Here is a 21,569-nt window from a genome sequence, read left to right on the forward strand (position 1 = left end):
AGTTTTCATGTTTGTGCTAGCTCATCAATGACTGTTTTTCCTGTGCTAGCTCATCAGTGACTGTTTTTCCTGCTGCTTTTATAATATCACACTGTGCCTTATGGTTTCGAAGCTTTTCCACCTTAATTCCAAAGGCCCCTTTAATTTCTTCACATGCTATACTGTACTTTCAGTTTAGTCCCTCAATTATGCCAACATCCTCCACTTCATAATTCTCTTCATTCAAAAGATTTTTTGAATACTTGCTCAGTTATGCCATTTTATCTTTTCAACTTGAATTTCTCAAGTTTTGTCTTTTATATACTTTGCTGTTTTCACATCTTCTCTAAGGCTTTCACTTTTGTGAATAGTTTCTCTTCCTTCTTCTCCGTTGAGAGTCTGCTTCCATTCCTGCCAACTCTTCTTTGCTGTTGTTACCTGCCATCAAGACTCCCTCCTCCTCCAAGCATACCCTCCAACTGTGATCCTTCTGTTACCATATCTGAGAACTTTTCCAAAAATTATAGCTTTTCTTCCTCTGGTCTTCTGCATATGCATAACAGTTTCATAATGGTACCTTCATAATGGTACCTAGCAGTAAACAATGATAGGTCCAAATCTCCCATTGGTGTGGGATTTGCTGCAGCATTTCCATTTGAAAAGATTAGTGTCTTAATTTTTTTTTTTGCATGGAACTCTATAAAGCAGGGTTGTTTATTGCATGTAGTTATATTCTACAGTTTGTTTTATGATCACCTGATCTTGCTTTCCCATTCCATATTTAACCTGCTTATCTGGGTCTATGCTTGCAGATGGTGTGTGGTGGTGGTGGTGGGGTAGGTGGTGGTATTACCAGTGGGGCTGAGGTGCTGGTTGGCCGTGTAGCTGCAGTGGTGCCAGGGACAACAGAATCTGCTGCACGTCAAGCACTGCACATTTCCAGTGGTGATTACCAGGGGGCTGTTCGCTTCCTTAAAGTTGAGAAGCTTTACAGGTCAGGAAATTACAATATTTCATGTTTAAGGTCATAGAACTGAATGGTGGAAGTATTGATGATGAATGTGTTGCTGTTCATTTGCATTACAGAGGACCTTCCATTTATTGAAATAATGTGCTTTTCCAGTTGAAATGAGCCAAATTAAGTGATATTGTCTAAAACAGAGATTGAAAATGGATACTCCTGCACTGATTTAAATCATATTTGTACTAATATAGCACTTTACCTGAATATTATACTTCTGTTGGAAGCTTTTACTCATTTGATGCAGTCAAATAGAAAAGAAATATCAAGTATGCTTTAGTAAGTATAGTAGAGAAAAGTTTAGCAGTTCTTTATGTTTTTCTCATTATTATAATTATTATTATTATATTAATTATTAGGTAGTTTAAGCACACACCTGAATCAGAACAGTACCCTCATAGGGCTGGCCAGTTTTTCTGTAACTTTTACCCCATTTCTATTATAAAAGTTAATTGTCACATGATTTCTCTGTTACAGATTGGGTTTGGCGAGTAAGGATGAATGTGAGAGCATTTTAGAAGCCAATAGCTGGGAACTAGAACGGTCAGCATCAGCTCTTCTGGATAAATTTGCGTGAACAGTGAGTGGGTGGTATACTTGATGACAGAGTGGACTGGTTGCTAATCTTGTTTTGTGACTTTTGGAAAATTCATACAGTATGGTATGGTAGGAAATTCCTGAAGCACTTTTACTAACCTCTATTTCTAAGGACATACGTATCTTCTCTTGATGCAGTACGGTAACTATTCGAAACCTACTTCATATGTTTAAACCTATAGTTTCTTTCATTAGGTAAGTTATTCTAGATCTAATGTGACCTTTAAGAATAGAGATCAGCTATAGTAATTCCACACTTTCAGATAAAAGATTCTTTAATCCCATTGCTATTGAGACTAGCCTCTTTTGTTATATGGATTTCCCAAATACAATTTTTAAGTGGTTATTCAAAAGTAATGGCGATTTTTATTTTCCAATATTCTAGAGAAAGCATAATGCCATAACTTTACCCCTTTTCTAGAAAAACTGGGTTTTGTTAGAATACTGTACAATACCTTTGCTATCTTTTTTTAACATACTGTACTGTAAATTTTTGCAGATCTATTTTTGTACAATATTAATTTGAATTGCTGTATGTAGCTTTAAAATCTTGATTTGCTTTATGTGCAGATGGATGTGCAGCTGAAATACTGAAACTAAAAGCTTTATTTTCAGAACTACTGTATTATTAGTTTACCCTTTTAAAGGTTTCACTGTGTAGGCAGATTGCAACCGTAGATACTGGGTTCTGTGATTTTTCAACTTGTTTTTTATGATTTGTTAGACAATTTTACATTTAAGAATTTCTTATTTATTTAAGTACTGTATTTGTTTCTCTTTTTGGCACTGGTATCTGTCGATCTGTTGCTATGTTACTAGTATTAGCTTGTTGAGATATGTTCATATTTCCTTGAAGATGTAAAAATCTGAATACATTGTTTAGTAATGCAATTTTTAAGGTTGCAGTGCAGTTGGTCTTATCCATGTGGGTGTTTTCCTGAATCACAAAGTTAAAGACAGAATGGCAAATATTGGTTTGATTGTACTGAACAATTTTTTTCTAGTGTATGTGTAACCAGATGTTTATTTTTTTTTTTTTTTCTGTTATGCCCCATTATATATGGTTGTGAAATTTTTGTACAAGATAGGAATATGTTGCAATATGGTATTTTGTAATAGTTTTCTTAGGTAAAGCCATAGCATTCAAATAACATTAAAAATATCTTATTTTCTTGAACCAGCCTAAAATATTTAGGGTATAGGTTTATTATGCCATTATTTTTAAGTTTTTTTTTTTTGTCAAAAAATGTTTCTTCAGCAAAATATCAAGGTTAGCAGTTGTTTGCTTTGAAATTGGCACAGTCCTCAGGAAGTATAATGTTCAAACTTTAATCTGAACATGACAATTATTGATCAGTGATTTCGTGAAGCTTTCAGATGCTGTTGTGCAGTTTCAAGTGGAATATTGCTTAATTGCAGTCTCATTGTGGAAATGCTTAGAAGGCAACTTGATAATACCATAGGAAGTTTAGTTAGTCTCTTAGCCATCAATTTCGAGAGGCACCTCAGCTACGTTGTTACTGTTGAGGTCACAAGCAAAAAATCTCCGATTTATGTTACAACCCTCATTGGGCTACATTTGTTTTCCTCCCATGTGTTTGTAAGCTTTAATTAAGTGCACCAGCATTCAAGAAATAACAAGGGCATTTATTTCCTGCTTGGTGTTTAGCTAATCACCCCAAAATCTTTACTCCATATTAGTAAGTCATAGATTAGTTGATATGGCAACTTAAATATTGTGAGTTTGTATAAAAAAAAAAAAAGTTTATGAACAGATACTCTGCAAAAAAGTAATTTTCTATATTCAAGCTAAATGTTAAAGAAAAAGTTTCAGGACAGTAATGTCCTCTAGAGGGGAAATAAACTTGCAAAACCAACCTGCTAGAAGTTATATAACAATATTTGTGTAACAAGTTTTGGAGAAAGCTGAATGTTTTTGCCATGTGAGCCACTAGTAGCCTGTGGTCATTGCTGTCAAGGGTTTGAGCCCTTAGTTGGTCTAAAATTAGACTTGCATCATGAAACACATTCTCATTATTGGCATAAAATTGATAAATATAAAGATAGGTACAGTACAGTACCTATAGCCCCTTCGGGCCAGTCTTAGGAGAACTGTTAATCAGCTCAGTGGTCTGGTTAAACTAAGGTATACTTAACTTGGAAATTACAGACATAGAGGAACACAGATGAACTTTCAGAATCAAAGAGTGAAGTAAATGAAGGACAGACCAAAATAATTCTCATTCATTCTTTCTGATTTTTAAGAATTTATTTGTTAGGGTACTGAGGGTATATATCAAGATGTCTGCCATATACATGAGAAACAGTAGGCATCGTACCTTTCAGCAGGTATCCAGTACCGGTATTTGAAAACAAAATATTGGTTGAGTATCTTTCTTAAAAAGTTGTCTACCCTTTACATTCAATTATATAACATCTGACTGTCTTGGCAGGTCTTCATTATTTTCCCAGGGTGTTGGTCAGTATCAAATTTAAAAATATCCCATTTCTTAACTTGTGGACCTATGTGGTCTTTTTTTTTTTTTAATTTCATTTTTTACATAACAGGCAAGTTTTCATATATTGGTCTGTAATTGCCTGAGTTTATCAAGTTGCTGAAGCTGCACATTTCATTTTAAATAACTTGGAAACAAAATTCTGTATATTTTCTGGCCATCATTAAAAGCATTTAGTTTTTCATTATGCTATATTCAGCAGAATTTGTCAGTATTACAAAGAAAATGTTAAAAAATTACTCGCCAAACATTGGTGGTTATTTGGATGTATAAATAGTATTAAATATTGATGAGTATTTTAGACAGAACAGTGATTTTCAAATTGTAACTGTAACTGAAAGATGAAAATTAGATTGTTTAGAAGGTAGAAATATCCTGATTATGATTTAGATGTAAGATTTGTTCAGCCATTGTTGAGGTGTTGATATAGGATTGCCTTACTGTCACAAGTTGATGGAGGCTATATGACTATGGGTAAATAACTAGCAATCTCATGTACAGATTTGATAATGAATCTCAAGGAGGATTTTTGCAAATACTCATGTAACTATGTACTGTATACTGCATTGTTCTAATCCTAAAACATTTCATGTGCCTCTTTAAATAACCCAGACTTCTTTAGGTGCTTGTTATCTGTTGGTGTACCAATACAATGATCTTTACAGTCAGTGAGAATCTTGTGTGTTTGTCCTTGAAGTGAAGAATTGATTATGCAAATCACTTCTACTGAAATTTTTGATGGAATGGATATTATTGTATATTTGTCAGGTGTTAAGTAAATTTAATTTTACAGCTTTTTACATATGTAAATTTATATTAATTAAAAGAACATGTGGATAGTCACCTTAGTTTTCTGGGCAGCTTGATTACTGGTTTACTTAATCCGTCTGAAGTTACATGAAAAATAATTCACAATCTGTAATGTGTTGACATATGCTTTAGAACATATGAAGATTGATTTCTTGCTGCAATTCTTGTTTCCTTTTATAAACACAAAGTTTTTATGATACAGCAACATTGGTCAAATGTCTGCCATCTGGTGGACAGGTATTTCCTCTTTATTCAGTTTAAATTAATGATGGTTTGGCACTAAATTGTAGTCTTGTAATAGCAAGAATAATTATACTGGAAATTATTGTAGTCTTGTAATAGCAAGAATAATTATACTGGAAATTATTGTAAAGTCAAAATTTTCTACTTCCTGGACATCAGTGAAAGTGATGAGTGACAGCAGTCTTGGAAATGTAAGAATTTGTAAGTACTGTATCTCATTTTCCACCTTTTTATAATTTGCAGGCTTTGAAAGTGTCCTACTTTTATATAAGATTTACATGGACTAAAAATATTTTATGGAAGTTCTGCCTTTCGTAAGAATTCTAACATTGGACACTGTTAGAAATACAAGATAATGGTGAAAGAGCCTATAATTATTTATCTGGTAAACTACTTATGCATTTCTTCGAAGAGCAGTGGAAATGGAACACTGAAGCATCATATTAATAGTTTTTTACACTTATTTTTATCACATTATTAACTTTTCATGATGAAAACATTTCAGGTTGAAGATTTTCAAAGAATAAAAATGCATTGCAGCTACGGTTTATGTACTTTATTTCTATTCATATAGTATATGTGATTTAAAGTAGCTCAGCTTAATTTCTTTACTCTTTGTTCATTAGCAGGATAATAGCCAAGATAATTTTATCATTTGTGTTCGTTTACCAGAATGTGGATTTACAAATAATCATACAGTTTGGTTCTTATGTATAAGAAATATAGAAATTGAAAATGAATAACTTACCTCTATTTCAGTTTCATGTTCCTGGCGATGAAACTTACTGGCACTTGAGATACCACAATTCTTTCTTAAAAGAGGTAGACAGTATTAAGGTTGAAACAGGTTGACAGTATCAAGGTTTTGAGTTAAAAGTATTCATAATGATACTTCATTCTACATGGAAAATCCTTCAAAAAGATATACTTTCACCACGGTGAAGTTTAGATTTGGGTTGCAGCAGCTTAATTTGAAAAATGGTGTATTTATCACTGCTCTATACCTAAAAACTAAATGCCAATGTATGCAACATCCATGAAAAGCTGAGACCATAACATACTTAAATTCTTGGCTGGCTGGTCACAAAGTACATTCATTAATAAATGTTATCCTTATGTCCATCTTTTTCCAAGTGTGCACAAACTTACATAACATGAAGATCTTGAATAATATGCTAACTGTTTCACTGTTGTTGAGTTGTTGGAGGTGTATTGTTACACCTGAGTATAAAAGATGTTTAATGTATAATGCTCCCTACTAGCATTTTGGGATTAACACTGACTAACAAAAGTTTATAATACACACACTCCTTTATTACCAGCAGGTGGCTTACATCTGAGTAGTCATAATAACAATTCATTCTAGAAACTTCTGATAGTTCTGTAAACATAAATGTTGAACAGTGTTCACATAGATGTTATGACTGTGAATAAATGTTACATGAATACAAGGATACATTATGCAATGTGACCAATTAACAGTTGTAATCTAGAAGGGTAACCCGTGTAAAATTAATTTGGTATAAGCACAACCCAATGCTTTCCTGATTACTTCAATATCAGTAATAAGCAATATTTTAAGAGGTTTAAACTGTTATGCAGTATGTTAAATGATTTAGAATCCTGTAATAATATGTTAATAAAACTATCCAAAGATATTCTTATATGAAATATGCATACACAGTGTATTTCTGCAATTTGTCTGTCCAGAAAATTTAGGAAAATGGAATTTATACTTTTTATCCACTACTTTCACTGATGATGCTGTTTCATTAAAAAAAAAAAAATACATGCCTTACATTGTACATATGTACCAACTACTTGCCATGTGAAGAATGTATTAGATATTGCTCCCTAGAATTATTGTATGAATAATCTTCACAGTTTGTGATATGAGATTATTTTTTTAAAAGCCATAAGTAAGATCAGCACTGTATGTTACAACTACATCTGTTGTTATCAGTACCACACATATTGTATAAAAGTAAAATATTTATTTGAAAAGTTGATTATCATTATTCCTTTAACTTTTTAGTTTTATTTTTTTTATGCTGAAAGTATAGCTGTGTTTGAGCACTGAATAATAATGGCACTTTCAAATTTTTAAAATAATGTTCAGCAGTAAATTGGTCAGCTCTCTAAGATGCTGCAATGAAGTCTACATCCTACAGAATCAGTTTTTAACCACTACTGAGAAGAACCTGGCTGATGTATTGCAGGATGTAAATGTATACTTTTACTCTGAAGCCACAGAAGCTTTTAAACTATTCGGTCAGGTATGTTAAGTATTACCCAATAAAACAGTAAAAAATTCAATGACAGTAATGCAAGATTTTGCTTTTGATACATTAATAAGTCAACACATTTCTTGAAATATTATAAATAAAACTCGACAATGTACCCCAGTTTCATAAATTTCTTAAAGAAACCTACAAGTGGCTCTATGTTTCATCCATTGACCTCTGAAGGTGTCTTAGATGATTTGTTGCTACTACCACCAGACATGGTACATACCCCAAAATGATGAGGCAAATAGCTCTTCTCCATGTAAGGCGTTTTATCATTCAATTTTCCTGCACTGTGAGAACTTTCTATTTTCACTACATTTCTGGACATGTTACTTAACCTTGGTTTAACAGTCAATGGATTTCCATACTTATAACTGTCTGCTTCTAAACCACAATTGTCAGTTCCATTGATTGTCCAAATGTTTCTGGTTTCACAAATCATCATATTACGATAGTCAATGCTTGGGGAAACAGGACTTGCAAGTTTTTCATAATTAAAAAAACTAAACTTATTTTCACAAGGTTCTTTGGCAAGTGGTAATTCACTTCCTTTAGCCATTGGTGTGCAAGAATCTGCATGACTACTTATGAAGGAAATTTCACTGAAATCAAAGTTGGTATCTGAGAAATGAGTATTATTAGCTTTGTCACAGCTCCTAAATCCATTTAAATGGTTCCCCAAAAGGCAATTTAAGGTGGTTAGTTCCTTTTTCTTCAATGGGCACTGGAGTATCAACCAAAGGAGTCTGTCGACTGCTATGACCAGCACCGCCTCGATTACCAAACATTTCATCAATGTCAAACACCAAGGGATTTTCATTCATGCTTTTAGAATCTAAGTCTTCATCAGAGTGTGTTTCTAGACAGCCTGCATTTGATTTGATACCCCTATGAATTTTTGAAAATACATGTTCTTGGTTAGACTTCTTATTGTTAGTCTCTTTATTTGTTTCCATACTTTGATGATGCTTCTCATGCTCCTCCTTCCTTGCTTTCTTGGTTAGGGGTTTTTTAGTTGGTAAGCACTTGCAAATGCTTTCGTATGAATGTGGATAGTCATTACTCTCTAACCTTATGTAATTTCCTACGTCATCTTTGTTTTCAATTTTATTTCCAGTATTCTGATCAATACAATGAAACTTTGCATAGTTTTTTATATTTGGGACTGCTTGCTCAGGTGCTTCTGCAGGGATACTTCTAGGGTCACATGTACATCTTTTAGCTTCTCTGGAATCTTTCCTTTGATTACCAACAGAGCTGACATCCTCCTGTGATAATTCTGCCTCATTTGGTTCCTCATCATTACCAAAAAGTCCACTAGAGTTTTGAGTCTTCATGTCCTTATTTGTAAGGCTATTTTTCCTTCCATATGTTCTATCATCAAATTTATGAGTACCTTGTACACTGCTGGGTTGAGCTACATTTGCGTTTGCCCCTAAATTTCTAACTTCAATATATTCATGCTGCAAATTTTTATGTTTAGCCTCATTTATACTTTTCTCTTTGATGTTTTCAACTTCCTGATCTTCACAATTCTCAAAATAATTATGTTCTAAATTTCTGTGTTTAGCCTCATTTATATTCATCACTTTGGTATTTTTTCTACTATCGTGAATCTCATGTCTATTTGTTCCTGTGATGTTTTGCCCATCCTGATTTATACTTCTCTCAAGATAATCATGCACAACTAACGTACTTTTGTGTTTAAATGCGTCTATCTTGTTTATTCTAGCCCCTGTGACGCTTCTTACTTCTTGGTCTTTACTTATCTCAAGAGATGAATGTACAAACTTCCCACTGCTATGTGTAACTTTATTTAATTTTGCTTCTCTGAAACTTCTGACCTGATGATCTTCATTTCCATCAAGATTATCTTGTTCTTTCTTATCACTGGCATCAATTACCTTTAACCCTGTAATGCTTTTAACCTGGTCTTTACTTTCCTTGCGATACTTGTGTGGATCTTTCATTACATTGTCTATGGCATCACTGATATTTGTCCTTACATCATTTTTAGTTTCCTGACTGATACCATTCTCAAGATTAAGAACACTACAGCCATTTTTGGTCTCATTAAGCAAGCAACTCTGTTTGGCTCTCAGGTCTTCCTTACACTGCCAGGTATCTTTGGATGTTTTGGCTTTTTTGTTAGTTCTACTTCTTCTTGCTTTTAAATCTTTCTGCTGGTTCTTCTTTTGGTCCTCTATCTTCTTTTGCACACCCTCCAACTCTAACTGAATTGAAATGATTACAGTAATGATAATATAAAACACTTTGCTATCTATCATATAAAAGTATAATATGCTAAGCAGAATCATATTCTTCAAAATTAGCAAAATTATCTCTATAAAGACTATTAAAGACACCCTTCAAGACAACCCTGTAATTGCTTAGTATTTTAACTCGGTGATCTGGTTAAACTACCTAATAATAATAAAAAAATGAGAGGAATTTACCTCGCTACATAACTAAATTAAGCAAAATCTTATGCCCCACACTACTGTAATAGGTCCAAAGCAGTATCCGTATGTCCAATATGCAATTAGGGAAGGCTACTCCAAAATCCTAGTCTGCCTGGCTAGCTTGTGCAGTTGTACACTACTTAATGCATATAAATCCACAGAAATAAGAAGTTTGCTTTATAGAATATATATACTGTACTGTATTAAATACAACATGATATGTTAGCAAGCAAAATATCTAGCATATTACCTATGTCACAAATTCAAGAGAAACTACATCATAATACAAAAGCAATCCATAAGTAGTGTAAGCAATGCATGCTGTATATGAATATCTGTGACTGCAGAATACATGAACAATAAAAAATCACAATGACAAAACCAACAAGAATAAAAACCACCATTACACTAGACTGCTCTCCTATAAATTTGTGATTCTACATTTGCAAATGTGAAAGTTAGGAAATCATATACATTTGTATTTCATTTTTTATCTATTATTTCTTAACCTATACCTGCACATTTTTTTAAAGAAAAGTCACAGCATACAATCAACGAAAACTTACAAATTTAAAAGATATCCTAGCTATACATACCTGAAGTCTTTCATAAGGACACAGCAATAAAAACAACAAAACAAAACAAAAAAAAAGGGGAAAAACATCCACGTGACACTTTGTATGCTGGGTGCTTTGCTGGAACCAAAGCTACTTCAAAGGGTGTTGGTTTTGTATCCTCATAGGAACAAAGAGTTGTACAGTATTTACTCTACAGTACTCTAAGCCAGGAGAGCAATAATTGTAAGCTAATTAAGATCCATAAAGTAACCAGGTAATAAAGAAATCTATTTATAAATATTAAAATGCAGCTTGATGTTCCAAATTAATCATCAATACTATAAACCTATCAAACCAACATACCTGTAAAAGATATCTTGAAAATGGTCCATGAACAGATGAAGGCTTGATCTTGAATTTCTTGAAGAGATCAGATGTCACAAAACTAACTTTTTTCTCTGAATCTGTAATTCTGTTACATTCCTGGTTATGATGTTTTCCAAAAGAGCGAAGATCCTGCAATGTTTGAAATTCCAGATGTAAACCAGACTTTATTTCAGCCAGGTGAAAAATGTATCAAAAATCTTTTAAGGGATATAAAGACAGTACTTCTAACCATAAAATGAAATAAAACATAAAAGTTAATAGTTATAATCTAATTTGAAGGATAAAAATATGCAGGCTACAAAAATTGCACTACAGTACTGAACAAAGAAAAAGGATTTCCCTGATATAAAGATAATTTTTAACATCATGCAATTGGGTATGTATCATCCATTTAAGCAAATGACACATTTTTGGACTAAAAATTATATTACTTCAGCAGCTAACAGGAAAACAAAAAGTACATATGAGAATAAGAAACAGCAAACTGCAATAACAACTTTGTGGATTTACATTACCAGTAAGAATTACAGTACTCCATAGGTGGGTACTTCCTTGTGTCCCTGCATCATGTAAAGTACATGATGCAATATTAAAGTTTTCTGTACTGCTTCTTTTGGACTCCACCTACATCTGCTTTCAGCTTCTTATGTTTCAGAAATTCCCTTTGATTTTGTCAACCTTTTCATAATCCAATTCATTTTCTGCTTAGTAAATCATTTTGTCCATGATAAAATCTCTGAGTACCACCTCTTAGAATACAGGGCTCTGTGGTTCCAACTTCATCTCACACAGTTTAATTGCAGAAGAAATGACCTATGTCCATTTTCTGAAAATCTATCATTAACCCCAGACCAAACTGTGAGCACAGCTGAGAGAACAAGCCTCGTGACTATGGCCAATTCGGTGTGCAATTTTCTTAATGCCCACACCTGACACATTATCCCTTTCCTCTCCCTCCCTCATTCTCACTGCAAGCCAATCAGCACACAACAACCTCATATTGCCAATCAGCTTGTGTACAATGCTGGAGATGGTTTGCCTGGCTGAGCAGAGATATTTTTGCAATATCATCCAGCAGTTCAATCTTCACTCTACACATCTTATCATACCAGGACACTTTTATTTGCACAATTGCCACCTGTTGCAATTTACAAGTAGTACATATACATAGTTGCACCAAGAAAGGCATGACCAGGGCATAGTGCAAATGAGAGAGAGACAAATAATTGGGAGATTACTGCATGAAGACTGAATATTCATTGTACCTTGGAAGCAGTTTTCCATGCACTAAACCATCTTTGGTGATGATTATACAATATATACATACCTTACTGTTGACACTCCTTGGCTCTCTTCTCCTAATCTTTGCACAAACTATGTCTTCTCCTTCATGGTTCCCTGCAAAATAAAGGTTTGCATATGTTTTGATATAAAGACTAGAGAATGTATAACACGATGATGATTTAGTTATTACATGTACAGTACTGTCTATTTAGTCTAAAAATGAATTCAGCAGGATCTTTCCAGATTCAAACTCCACTTTGTAATATTTACTTCAATAGCATTTGCTCATTTTTCAGGTTCTGCTTTATGTAGTGCTTCCATTTTGGATTTGGGCAACATAATGACTGCACACTACATTACCAGACTCCATTTCTATATGTAAATTTTTTCTCTCAACCACAGATTTTTTAAATACAGTAACAGATTACAACTTCATTTCAACTGTCTTGCAGGTATTAGTTACATATGTACACATACATTGTGGAGATAATTGACTGTTTAAATGATAAAATATATCCCATGCAAAGTCAGTGCCCATGGTGACATTTTTGTCATGTCATATACTTACGCACTCTCAGGTGGGAGCCTCCCAATTTTACAGGTCTTTGTGTTGATGATGAAGAAACATCCAACATCTGATCTTTCCTCATATTTTTTGAAGAACTGAAAATAATAAGACAATAAAACAGATGAATATACTGTTACTGCAATCTCTACCAATTTCACTCCTTATCAAAAACTCCATATCTGGTTTAGATCCTACCTATATGACTGAAAATATAATCCACTCATCCTGACATTTATATTTATACATTACACCATACCTGTTACGAAGTCCACGCAGTTTTGCTGAGGCAGCATGACTGGCAAAAAATTGTTCTTGTCTGCACCTTTCCTCCTCCTTCAAAAGTACCCTGCGGCGTACTCCTCCCACCCAGTTCATGTGGCATCAATACCTTTAAACAATGGAAGAATAATTAAATTAAATTATAGAAGGTAAGATTCTGAAAAACACCTTCACATTAGAGATTACATAAGTATAATATAAATTTCTGGCAATATCTGCTGGTAAGCTGTTTTGACTAAATGAAAACTCCTGTGATTTAGGTTTTCCAGCAGGTGGCAGTAATGTACAGTACAGTATTGGTAATTTTTTAGTTGATACAAATTCACAAAAACTGCCCCCCCAAAAAATGTTGACATATAAAAATATTTTACATGTAAGATAAAGGACAGCTGCTCTACCACTTAATATCAATTACGTCCCGCAATATATACCATACATGTTATACGGGTCTTAAGTTTTTCGGCTGAAACTCGATTTACCAGTGTTTAAGTTTTGATGGGCCGCAATTTAACTGAACACTATACCAGCAGCATAGGCCTACTTATTTTTAATATAAACATAATTTACTGACAAGCCTAACCAAACAGTTCTAAAAAAATACTGCCAGCCTACTGCAGGTCTATGTTGGGCTATTTATAGCCTACTTTAAGAAATATAACATTATCTACTTGGATATTTGAGGTTAGGCCTATGGTACTTCAGTTCAAGATAAATCTAAATTATTGAGCTAGATTAGGCAGGACACAGGGAAACTAGGACCTCGAGAGACCTCAGGCCTTGAATAACAATCATATCCTTAGGCTATGATAGTCTAGAGGCCTAGCTTCCCATCACGCGGTCTACATTGCAAGCACACCACATTTCCAAAGCCTAGTATACACCAAGCCTATTTATATAATTTGATCTTGCATCTTAATGTTTTGCCTGGCTTAATACAAAATTAACACTAAAACCTTTCACACATCTATTGTTATCATTATCTTTAAGTTTTAACGTTCATACCCTGGTGATAGCACTACATAGGCCTACATTAATCATGCGGAAAGGGCTGGTATTAAGAACTTGCCAAATTATGAGATTTCTTGCATTAACCTAGGCTATTGGTAGTATAAAGGCCTAACAACCTCCCTACTGATTTTACATTTACCAGTGCCCTATTATAGGTCTACATGGATCCTGACTAACCTAAACTAGTAGGCCTAGGCCTAGCTTAATACAACACCTGAAAGGAGACTGTGAAGACACAAACAGAAACAGTTTCAGCTTCCGAGACACAGTACAACAGTTACTTCCTATGGAGATTTCAATACAACCGTAAAATATAACTCTTGTATTTTGAGATTTACAGATACAAGGACATTAAAGGACTCTCGTAGGAAGTCACCAATATGTGAAAATGACCATCAAGGACCTGTTTTGTTCGGAAATTGTTCTGTAGTAGGATACTGTACCTACCCGAGGTATTAATACTTTGCGGTTTAGTGATAAGCGATTTATGAAAGTAAAATAAAGTGAACTTTAGCCATCATATAAAGTGGTCTTTTTCCCGTTGTTGGTAAGCAACTCTGAAAAGTATGCAATGGACGTGTCTAGAATTATTATGATAATAACCTTGACCTAATAGGCCTAGTTAGGAAGACGAGTTGATTGTGTCAGCATTAGCGATTGTTTCTGAGATAGATAATTTTGGGTCCTTGAATTGCGTCAAGCATAATATCGTCCTGTTTCCTTTCATTCTAAGAGTCATTACTTTAATGTTTTTGCATTTATATAGTGCCCTAATTTTAATTAAAAAATACACGGTTTATGCTACCAACAGTTCCGGTGTGTTCATCCTAATACTGATTTGAAATTTAATATCTGTTCTGTCACCTAGAATCCCAATTTGATCTAAAGCATGAGAAAGGCACATGCATCCTGCAAGTGTACGAAACTAAATTTATGTGAAATAATAAATGTATCATGATATCAACTTGAGCTGAGAGAAATTCATTTTTGGGATATGAAAAATCTATAGCAAAACAATCTCGTAACAGCAGTGCACATATTATAATAGTGTGACACATTTGTAATTATAACTAATAACAATAAAAATCCAAACCTAACATATTTATTGGTAGTTTGCAGTTACTAAGTAAAAGTTGGGTCAGGTTAGATTGATCAAATTTACCAAATGTGGAATATTTTGTGGGCTTTTACCATAATTATACGTAATTATTAAGCCATCACATTTGCTTTAACACGTACACTGAAGATCGGCACACACCGAACTGTGGTTATCAACCCTGCCTCCCACCTTAGTAGAAGTTACACCTTAACACTGAAATGGGACTCAAAATACAATGAAACACCTTAGGAGACACCTATTATTATATATATAGTATAAAATGTGAATATTTTACAGAAAAGCCTGAGAGTACACAAGAAAGTATTGCATACGTGACAACGCGATGACTATTTTAATGAAAATAAAGATGAAATATCGAACATCGGGTGTCTTTTCATTATGAGAAAACTTATAGGTTGCAATTTATTGCAGATGCCGAATATGAGCCTCACTTCCTCCTCATTAACGGAGTAACAACAATTTGTGCCATAACATTTTCAAACATCAAAACGTACGCGTATACAGTGAGAGAGATATGAGAGATAAGTCAGTTTTATGTCCACTCCCGACAATTAAAGTAAACACGGCGCAGAAAATGAGTAATGGAAAAGAACCAAAATAAACATTTTGAAGTGATAGAAAGTCAAACTAAAAATACGATAAAAAAGGGAATAAAGTTATACACCTCAAACGAAATAGTATAGTATGCCCGCAACTGTGTTTGTGGAGCGAACGCTTAGAAACCAGGAACGCAAAGTGTTTGTCATTTGTAACCGGCATGCCAGGCTAAACCAATCACCACCAAGTGCCGGGCTGCGAGCGTGTCCCCGCAACCAATCAGAGAAGAGTACCATTCTGAGCCTACAGGAAACCGACCAATCAGAACCGACTATCCCTGTTGTCCTCCGCATTGTAGCAGCAACGTTCGTGTAGCGATCCTCCTGACGCGGATACGCACTCCATATTTTGATTCCGAGGGACTGAGTCCTCGCCACTTCACTCTCCAAGATGTCTTACGCCCAGAAGTCCAAGGTGCAGAAGGTGATGGTGTTGCCCATCGTATCCTTTTGCCCGGAAAGTAAAGAGGAAGTTGTGTTTTCGTGGTGGTTGGAGTAGGAGGCCTAAGCGCGGGAAGACGTAGCCGAGTTTTGTTGACGTCCTGCGTCTCTTTTTTTTTTTTTTTTCCGCGTGTTTGTTTAGGCATACGTAGGGCGTTTGTTTGTTCAGCTATAAGTTTATTAAGTTTAGGTTGGCCGTTTGTTTATTCAGTTACTTTTAGTAGGCGTACTTATGGCGTTTGTTTACTCATGTTTGTTGGGTGTACGTAGGACGGAAATTTATTCAACCGCATGTTTATTGGGCCTACTTGATGCGTTTGTTTACTCCAACCACATGTTTATTTCGTCGGCCTGATTCAGAATTAGTTAGTCGTAGAGTACTTTACTTAGATTTTATAAAGTGCCCTTAACAATTCAAGGTAGGTTAATGGTGCTATTAGTTGGCCTAGGTTAGGTAATACTAAATGCTAACACGATCCTGCGGTCATGTAGGTGGGTAGTGCCATCAGTGCACCTCGCGCAGTGCACAGTAGGAATTACTTATAAGGGTCTTTGCAGCGTGCCTTCGGCCCCTAGCAGCAACCTCCTTCCTTTCCTTTTACTTTACCTCCTTTTATATTCTCTTACTTTCCATCCTCTCCTAACAATTCATTCATAGTGTTCAACTGCGAAGTTTTCCTCTTGTTACACCCTTTAAATGTTTACTGTCGATTTCCGTTTCAGCGCTGAATGACCTCGTAGGTCATTCAGCCTTTGGCCTAAATTCTATATTCAGTTCAATTCAGTCCTATCCTGCGTGCCCAGGTTAGGTGTATTTGTTTAGTAATAGCCTGTGTTAGGCTGCAGTTAATTTGGTTAAGGGCTCAAAGTCAAAATGGTATTAGCCTAGTGAAGGCTGTGAATGGTGCATATGCATAATGTAGACCAGCTTAGTCTAGGCTGTATTTCAGAAGTAGAATTCAGGTGACAGTATTGCAGTACAATAGCCTGAGCTAATTTGCAGGGTGAGGTGGTGATTTTTCTTAAGTTGGCTAATAAAAAAGTTGAACGGCTTGAGAACTCTTGTAGGCTTAAACTTGTTCAATAACTCAAGTAGGTTGCCATTTTAGGCAAGGGGTAGAATGCAGAGTAAACAGTCATGAATTACTTAGAGGGAATCCAGGGAAGGGGCAAAGCCCTCCTGGCTAGGTTAGGCAAGATTAGGTTGGGTTAGGTAAAGGTATGTCTGGTTAGGTCATATTTCCTCAAAAATACCTACTAGGCTAGTGGTTCTCAACCTGGGGGTGCGCCCCCTTAGTAGGGCATCAGCAATTTCCAGGCGAGGTGCGAGCCTTATGAAAAATTTTAAAATCTGTAATTATATTTGTTATTCTCTTAATAAGCGTGAGGAACTGATACTCTGAAGTCTAAACAAAAATGCAAACATATCGCCTAATAATGTTAATTTTATGTACTACTGCTATAGTTACACTTGGGCTTTCCATGTTTTGTAATTATTTACCCCCCTCCCTATCCTTCGAAACTACTACTCATTCTCTTTGTTTTTCATTTAACTTTAAATCTTGGAGGAAATTTACTCAAATGCAAGGGTGGCGTGTAGGGAAGGACCAACTTTTTGGGGGGGCGTGGTAATAAAAAGGGTAACCACTGGACTAGGCCCACTGCAGCCCTGACGCTTACTCTACATTCGCTCCAGGACTAGAATGGTGTGGTTCAGGTATTTCAAGGAATGTAGGCCTAATGTCATTCAGCATTGTTGATTTTCACTTTGGTTGTACCCAGTAAGATAAATATCTTATAGCCTGTTACCCGTAATGGCGAAATAAAAATTTACTAAAAGGTCTTTAACCTTAAGTATGCTCAAACTTCAACCTTCCTCAAATTTTACCAGTGTTACTTGCAAAAATACTTCCCAAAACCTGCCTGGACACCCATCTTTCTGGTGTTTTTTAACTATACCTGGACATAATGCTTTCAGGATTAGCCGAACCTTGATTCTATGGGTTGCAAAGTCATTAAACCTGCTTCATGATTTAATTGTAAGCGGAAAAGCTTTCAATGTCACTGCACTTAACCCCAAAGAGTATTTCAAAAGACACTAGGCTCTCTATATCATTTCTCTTGGCTAAGGTTCCTACATTTTTTACTGTAATTGTTAAGATGCAAAGCAAGGTTTACAACTATTCATACACCCCTTAAAGCTTTTGCTCCCCTTGAAATTATTTCCAAAATAAAATTTTCATGGATATAGTAAAAGGTATTGACCCATTTCATTTTTTAATGACTGAAATTTACCCATTTAGGTCATTGCTCATTATTTCTGTTGGTTGTGCATAAAATAAACCAAAATCGGAAAATTGCAGTTTTATGCATATTTTCAGTCACACATTTACCCTGAATTATGTGTCACTTGACTGGTGGTTTTCACATGCTACATACTTGAAAGAATCTGTATAATTGTCAGGACACTAATAAATGCATATTGTAAAGTTTTTAAAAATTTCACTGGTACTTTTTGGAGGTTAAGGGATCCACACCTTCTATAGCCTAGGAAGGGAGATTATAATCAGTTGGATATGGCACATTTTATTGACAATCTGAGCTGAGCTAATTCATATGAAGTGCCAGTTATAGTTTTGGCTTTATCCTCCACTCCTTAATTTATGTATAATTTTATATGTAGATCCACAGCTTCTTTAGGCACTAGTACTTAAAGTAAATCACTGGGTTATAGTTCCCAGTGTATTTTGACACCAAAGGAGTAGATGAATGGATGTTGTATCAAAGTGGATGAATTTGTTGTATTTTTTTTATGTAGCCTGATTAGAAGGAAAAATATGGCAGGTTGTGCTGCAGACCAGCTGGTTAATTTCGATTGACTTTTATACCTTGTAAATAATTAATTCCAAAAATTGGACTCTTTCCTTAACAAATTTCTCAGAACTTGATCTTTAGGTATCTTCAGTCTAGAGCTCGAGTTCAGGTGTGGCTGTATGAGAACCAAAACCTCCGCATAGAAGGACACATCATTGGATTTGATGAATACATGAATGTCATGTTAGATGCTGCAGAGGAAGTACACATCAAGAAAGGAACAAGGAAAAATATTGGTGAGTGTTGCAGTCTTATGTAAGCTGGTCTTGTGTGTGGTTAGACAGCTAAAAGATGTATTAGGTAATTCCATACTTGGGGTGTGTGTTGGGCTTGGCAGATTTAATGTTTTTTTGTTATACCAAACAGTGGTACTATTTATATGGCCCCAGGCTTTGCCCCCCATGTCAGTTTTGTAAGTCAGCAGTGGATTTAAATTTATGCGTGAATCTGGTGACTTTGTTAGTAGAGGAATAGAAACCACCACCTTTCATGCTATAGTATTCCTCAGCATGAGTTGGAATCATTTACTGAAATAGGGTAAGGTAGTTAATTGTTGGTATGTGGCTGAAGGAACCTCCCCCCCCCTGTATTTGCCACCATCAAACACTATTCTGCCATAGTTAAGACATTTCACTATCCTCTTGACTGACCAAGTGTAAACTTTTCACATTTTCTATAACAGTATATGTATGGTGTTTGTATCTTTTATTCAACATGGATTTGAAGGAAAACCAGCAATGATCTGTGCAAAGGATGCAATTGGGTGTTTGGCCACTGTCCTTGGTGCCACTATAACCAGTTCTATTGTTCTTCAATATGCCAGGAGTGAGCTGGTTGCTTTTCTTGGCATCAGAGAGGTTGAGTGGCAGTATAGGAAGGCCAAAGTTTGGTTTCTTCAAAGGGGATTTGATACTGGTAAATCGTTTTGGCTCCTCCTTGGACTGCCATCTCTTGCTCGACCATCTGCTCTTGCTTGGGGTTGCTCTCATGAGGTCAGGCCCATACTCTCAGACAGTGCACACACAAATGCACATGCCAAGTTCTCCCCAGGTGAGACACAGATGTGCATTCTTGGTTATCCATCTCCCACCTATGCTTTGTAGGCAGCTTCACTGGAATATAATGATAGCTGTTGCTGCTCATAATCCATGTTGTTAGTCATTTGCTATTTTTCCCGTCAAGGAACTTAATGCGTGTCAGACTTCAGATAAGTGCCTTCCTTATTTTTGGGGCTGGTGAAGGCATTTGCTCACCTGCAGAGGGATGTCTGCTGTAGGTTGGGTGAAGACAGATTTCTTACTGTGCTGATAACCAGTGTCTTCCCATTTACTTAACAAAACACAAGGACTGTCCCTCACTGTAACTTGTCTTTACTTCTGCAGAGGTATGAAGAGAAGATTCAGTTGCTGCTTCCTGTCGAAGTGAGGAGAGTAAGATTCATGGACAGAGTAAGGTGAAGAAATGTAAGTGCATATCTTCCCTTTTCTCCTTTCTCTTTGTCTTCTTTCTGTTGGGGAAGTGGTGGTCTCAGAGGCCCTCTCACAGTAAGCTTCCGTTGCACTTTCAGTGAGAGGCCTTCTTTTTTGGGTTTGGTGACTGCATTTGCTCACCAGTGGTTGGTTTGTATCCTTATAGGTAGGGTTGACGAGTTCAAAACCCAAGGGCTGTCTCAGACTTCCCTATTGGTATTTCTGATGAGGTTCACAAAGAAGAGCTGGTGCTATCATCTTTCTTTAAACATTTATGATCCCTGGATCATTCACTTGCAGACAAGTTTTAGAATCTTGTTGCTGCTGGGTATTGTGTTGATTTATGTGCTAATATCATGCTAACCTTGGGATGTGTACCAATCCAGGATTTTCCTGTGTTGTCGTTCTTTATTGTGATATTTTGAAATTTGATATCCTTGTGTTTTGTGTTGCATAGAGATTATGCAAGCCCATGGCTTGTTACAGCCATTTTGGGGGGTGGGGACCCTTGCATCTGCACTTTTGCCCTGACATAGGTAATGTCCCTTGCAAATGCTTCCTCACCTCTTGAACAAAAAAAAAAAAAAAACCTTGCATAAGGTAATCAAATGGCATGATGCTGAATGGGTGAGTGACTTGCTCTCTCCCCCATCTTACCTGTAAGGCAATAGTCACCCACCAACCACAAGTCAACTACCTTGCCACCAAGTTACAACAGATTCCAGTTCATGCAGAGGGATGTCTGAATCATAAATAGTAGTTTACACTTGAACATGCAAGTTTCAGAAAATGCTAATTTGGTTAATTTTAATTAAATAAGGTTTTCTCATTTCAGGGCGAATTCTTCTAAAGGGTGACAACATAACATTGATCCAGAATACACAACCTGATGGAAGTAACATGTAGTTTTAATTTCTAAGTCATTTACATTAAGGAAGCTTTATTTGAATTTTGTTAATAAATGTAAACAAAGTTTGTTATTGTATCCTAACCTTCCAAATATTTTAAAATATCCAAGCACTTCACCAGTGATTTGTTCTGACAGGAATGTAAGCCAATACCATGTTCCA

The 21,569-nt window shown here is 35.5% G+C and overlaps 3 protein-coding genes across 9 annotated transcripts in view; 2 read left to right on the plus strand and 1 right to left on the minus strand.

Moving 5' to 3' along the window:
* Ack (activated Cdc42 kinase) overlaps positions 1-7,170 on the plus strand; it is an 87,600-nt gene extending 80,430 nt beyond the window's left edge. For 2 of the 3 annotated variants that reach the window (XM_067117840.1, XM_067117839.1), the window contains exons 16-17: positions 792-973; positions 1,478-7,170. In XM_067117840.1, coding sequence (XP_066973941.1) covers positions 792-973; positions 1,478-1,577 — 282 coding nt within the window. In that variant the 3' untranslated portion in view covers positions 1,578-7,170. The remainder of the gene's footprint in view (positions 1-791; positions 974-1,477) is intronic. The other variant, XM_067117841.1, reaches the window with a different exon arrangement.
* LOC136846727 (uncharacterized) lies at positions 5,708-15,340 on the minus strand. Of its 5 annotated transcripts, none has more exons than XM_067117843.1 (6): positions 15,239-15,340; positions 12,969-13,100; positions 12,713-12,807; positions 12,188-12,258; positions 10,837-10,989; positions 5,708-9,688 (listed from the first exon to the last, which is right to left on the minus strand). In XM_067117843.1, exons 2-6 carry the CDS (start codon positions 13,085-13,087, stop codon positions 8,111-8,113), a joined length of 2,016 nt encoding a protein of 671 aa, XP_066973944.1. In that variant the 5' UTR covers positions 13,088-13,100; positions 15,239-15,340; the 3' UTR covers positions 5,708-8,110. The 5 variants fall into 5 exon arrangements, with proteins under 5 accessions (XP_066973944.1, XP_066973947.1, XP_066973943.1 ...); XM_067117846.1 differs by having other exon boundaries at positions 15,191-15,310; XM_067117842.1 differs by lacking the exon at positions 15,239-15,340 and adding an exon at positions 14,447-14,697.
* A 648-nt stretch (positions 15,341-15,988) lies between these two features.
* Positions 15,989-21,474, plus strand: SmE (Small ribonucleoprotein particle protein SmE). The gene is made up of 3 exons (XM_067117848.1): positions 15,989-16,157; positions 19,098-19,266; positions 21,335-21,474. The coding sequence occupies exons 1-3, from the start codon at positions 16,107-16,109 to the stop codon at positions 21,403-21,405; spliced, it is 291 nt and encodes a 96-aa protein (XP_066973949.1). The 5' UTR covers positions 15,989-16,106; the 3' UTR covers positions 21,406-21,474.
* Positions 21,475-21,569: the final 95 nt, after the last annotated feature.

This window comes from Macrobrachium rosenbergii, chromosome 15 (assembly GCF_040412425.1).
Source record: "Macrobrachium rosenbergii isolate ZJJX-2024 chromosome 15, ASM4041242v1, whole genome shotgun sequence".
NCBI classification, from domain to species: domain Eukaryota; kingdom Metazoa; phylum Arthropoda; class Malacostraca; order Decapoda; family Palaemonidae; genus Macrobrachium; species Macrobrachium rosenbergii.

What these genes read in the sequence shown, in the direction of transcription:
- LOC136846727 (XM_067117843.1), bottom strand. Translation starts at nt 13,087, where the DNA reads ATGAACTGGGTGGGAGGAGTACGCCGCAGGGTACTTTTGAAGGAGGAG. An exon ending in CTGCGTGGACTTCGTAACAG is followed by an intron (nt 12,808 to 12,968) that starts GTATGGTGTAAT and finishes TATTATTTTCAG; the next exon opens with TTCTTCAAAAAATATGAGGA. An exon ending in CAAGGAGTGTCAACAGTAAG is followed by an intron (nt 10,990 to 12,187) that starts GTATGTATATAT and finishes CAAACATTGCAG; the next exon opens with GATCTTCGCTCTTTTGGAAA.
- SmE (XM_067117848.1), top strand. Translation starts at nt 16,107, where the DNA reads ATGTCTTACGCCCAGAAGTCCAAGGTGCAGAAGGTGATGGTGTTGCCC. An exon ending in AGGTGATGGTGTTGCCCATC is followed by an intron (nt 16,158 to 19,097) that starts GTATCCTTTTGC and finishes CAAATTTCTCAG; the next exon opens with AACTTGATCTTTAGGTATCT. An exon ending in AGGAACAAGGAAAAATATTG is followed by an intron (nt 19,267 to 21,334) that starts GTGAGTGTTGCA and finishes TTCTCATTTCAG; the next exon opens with GGCGAATTCTTCTAAAGGGT.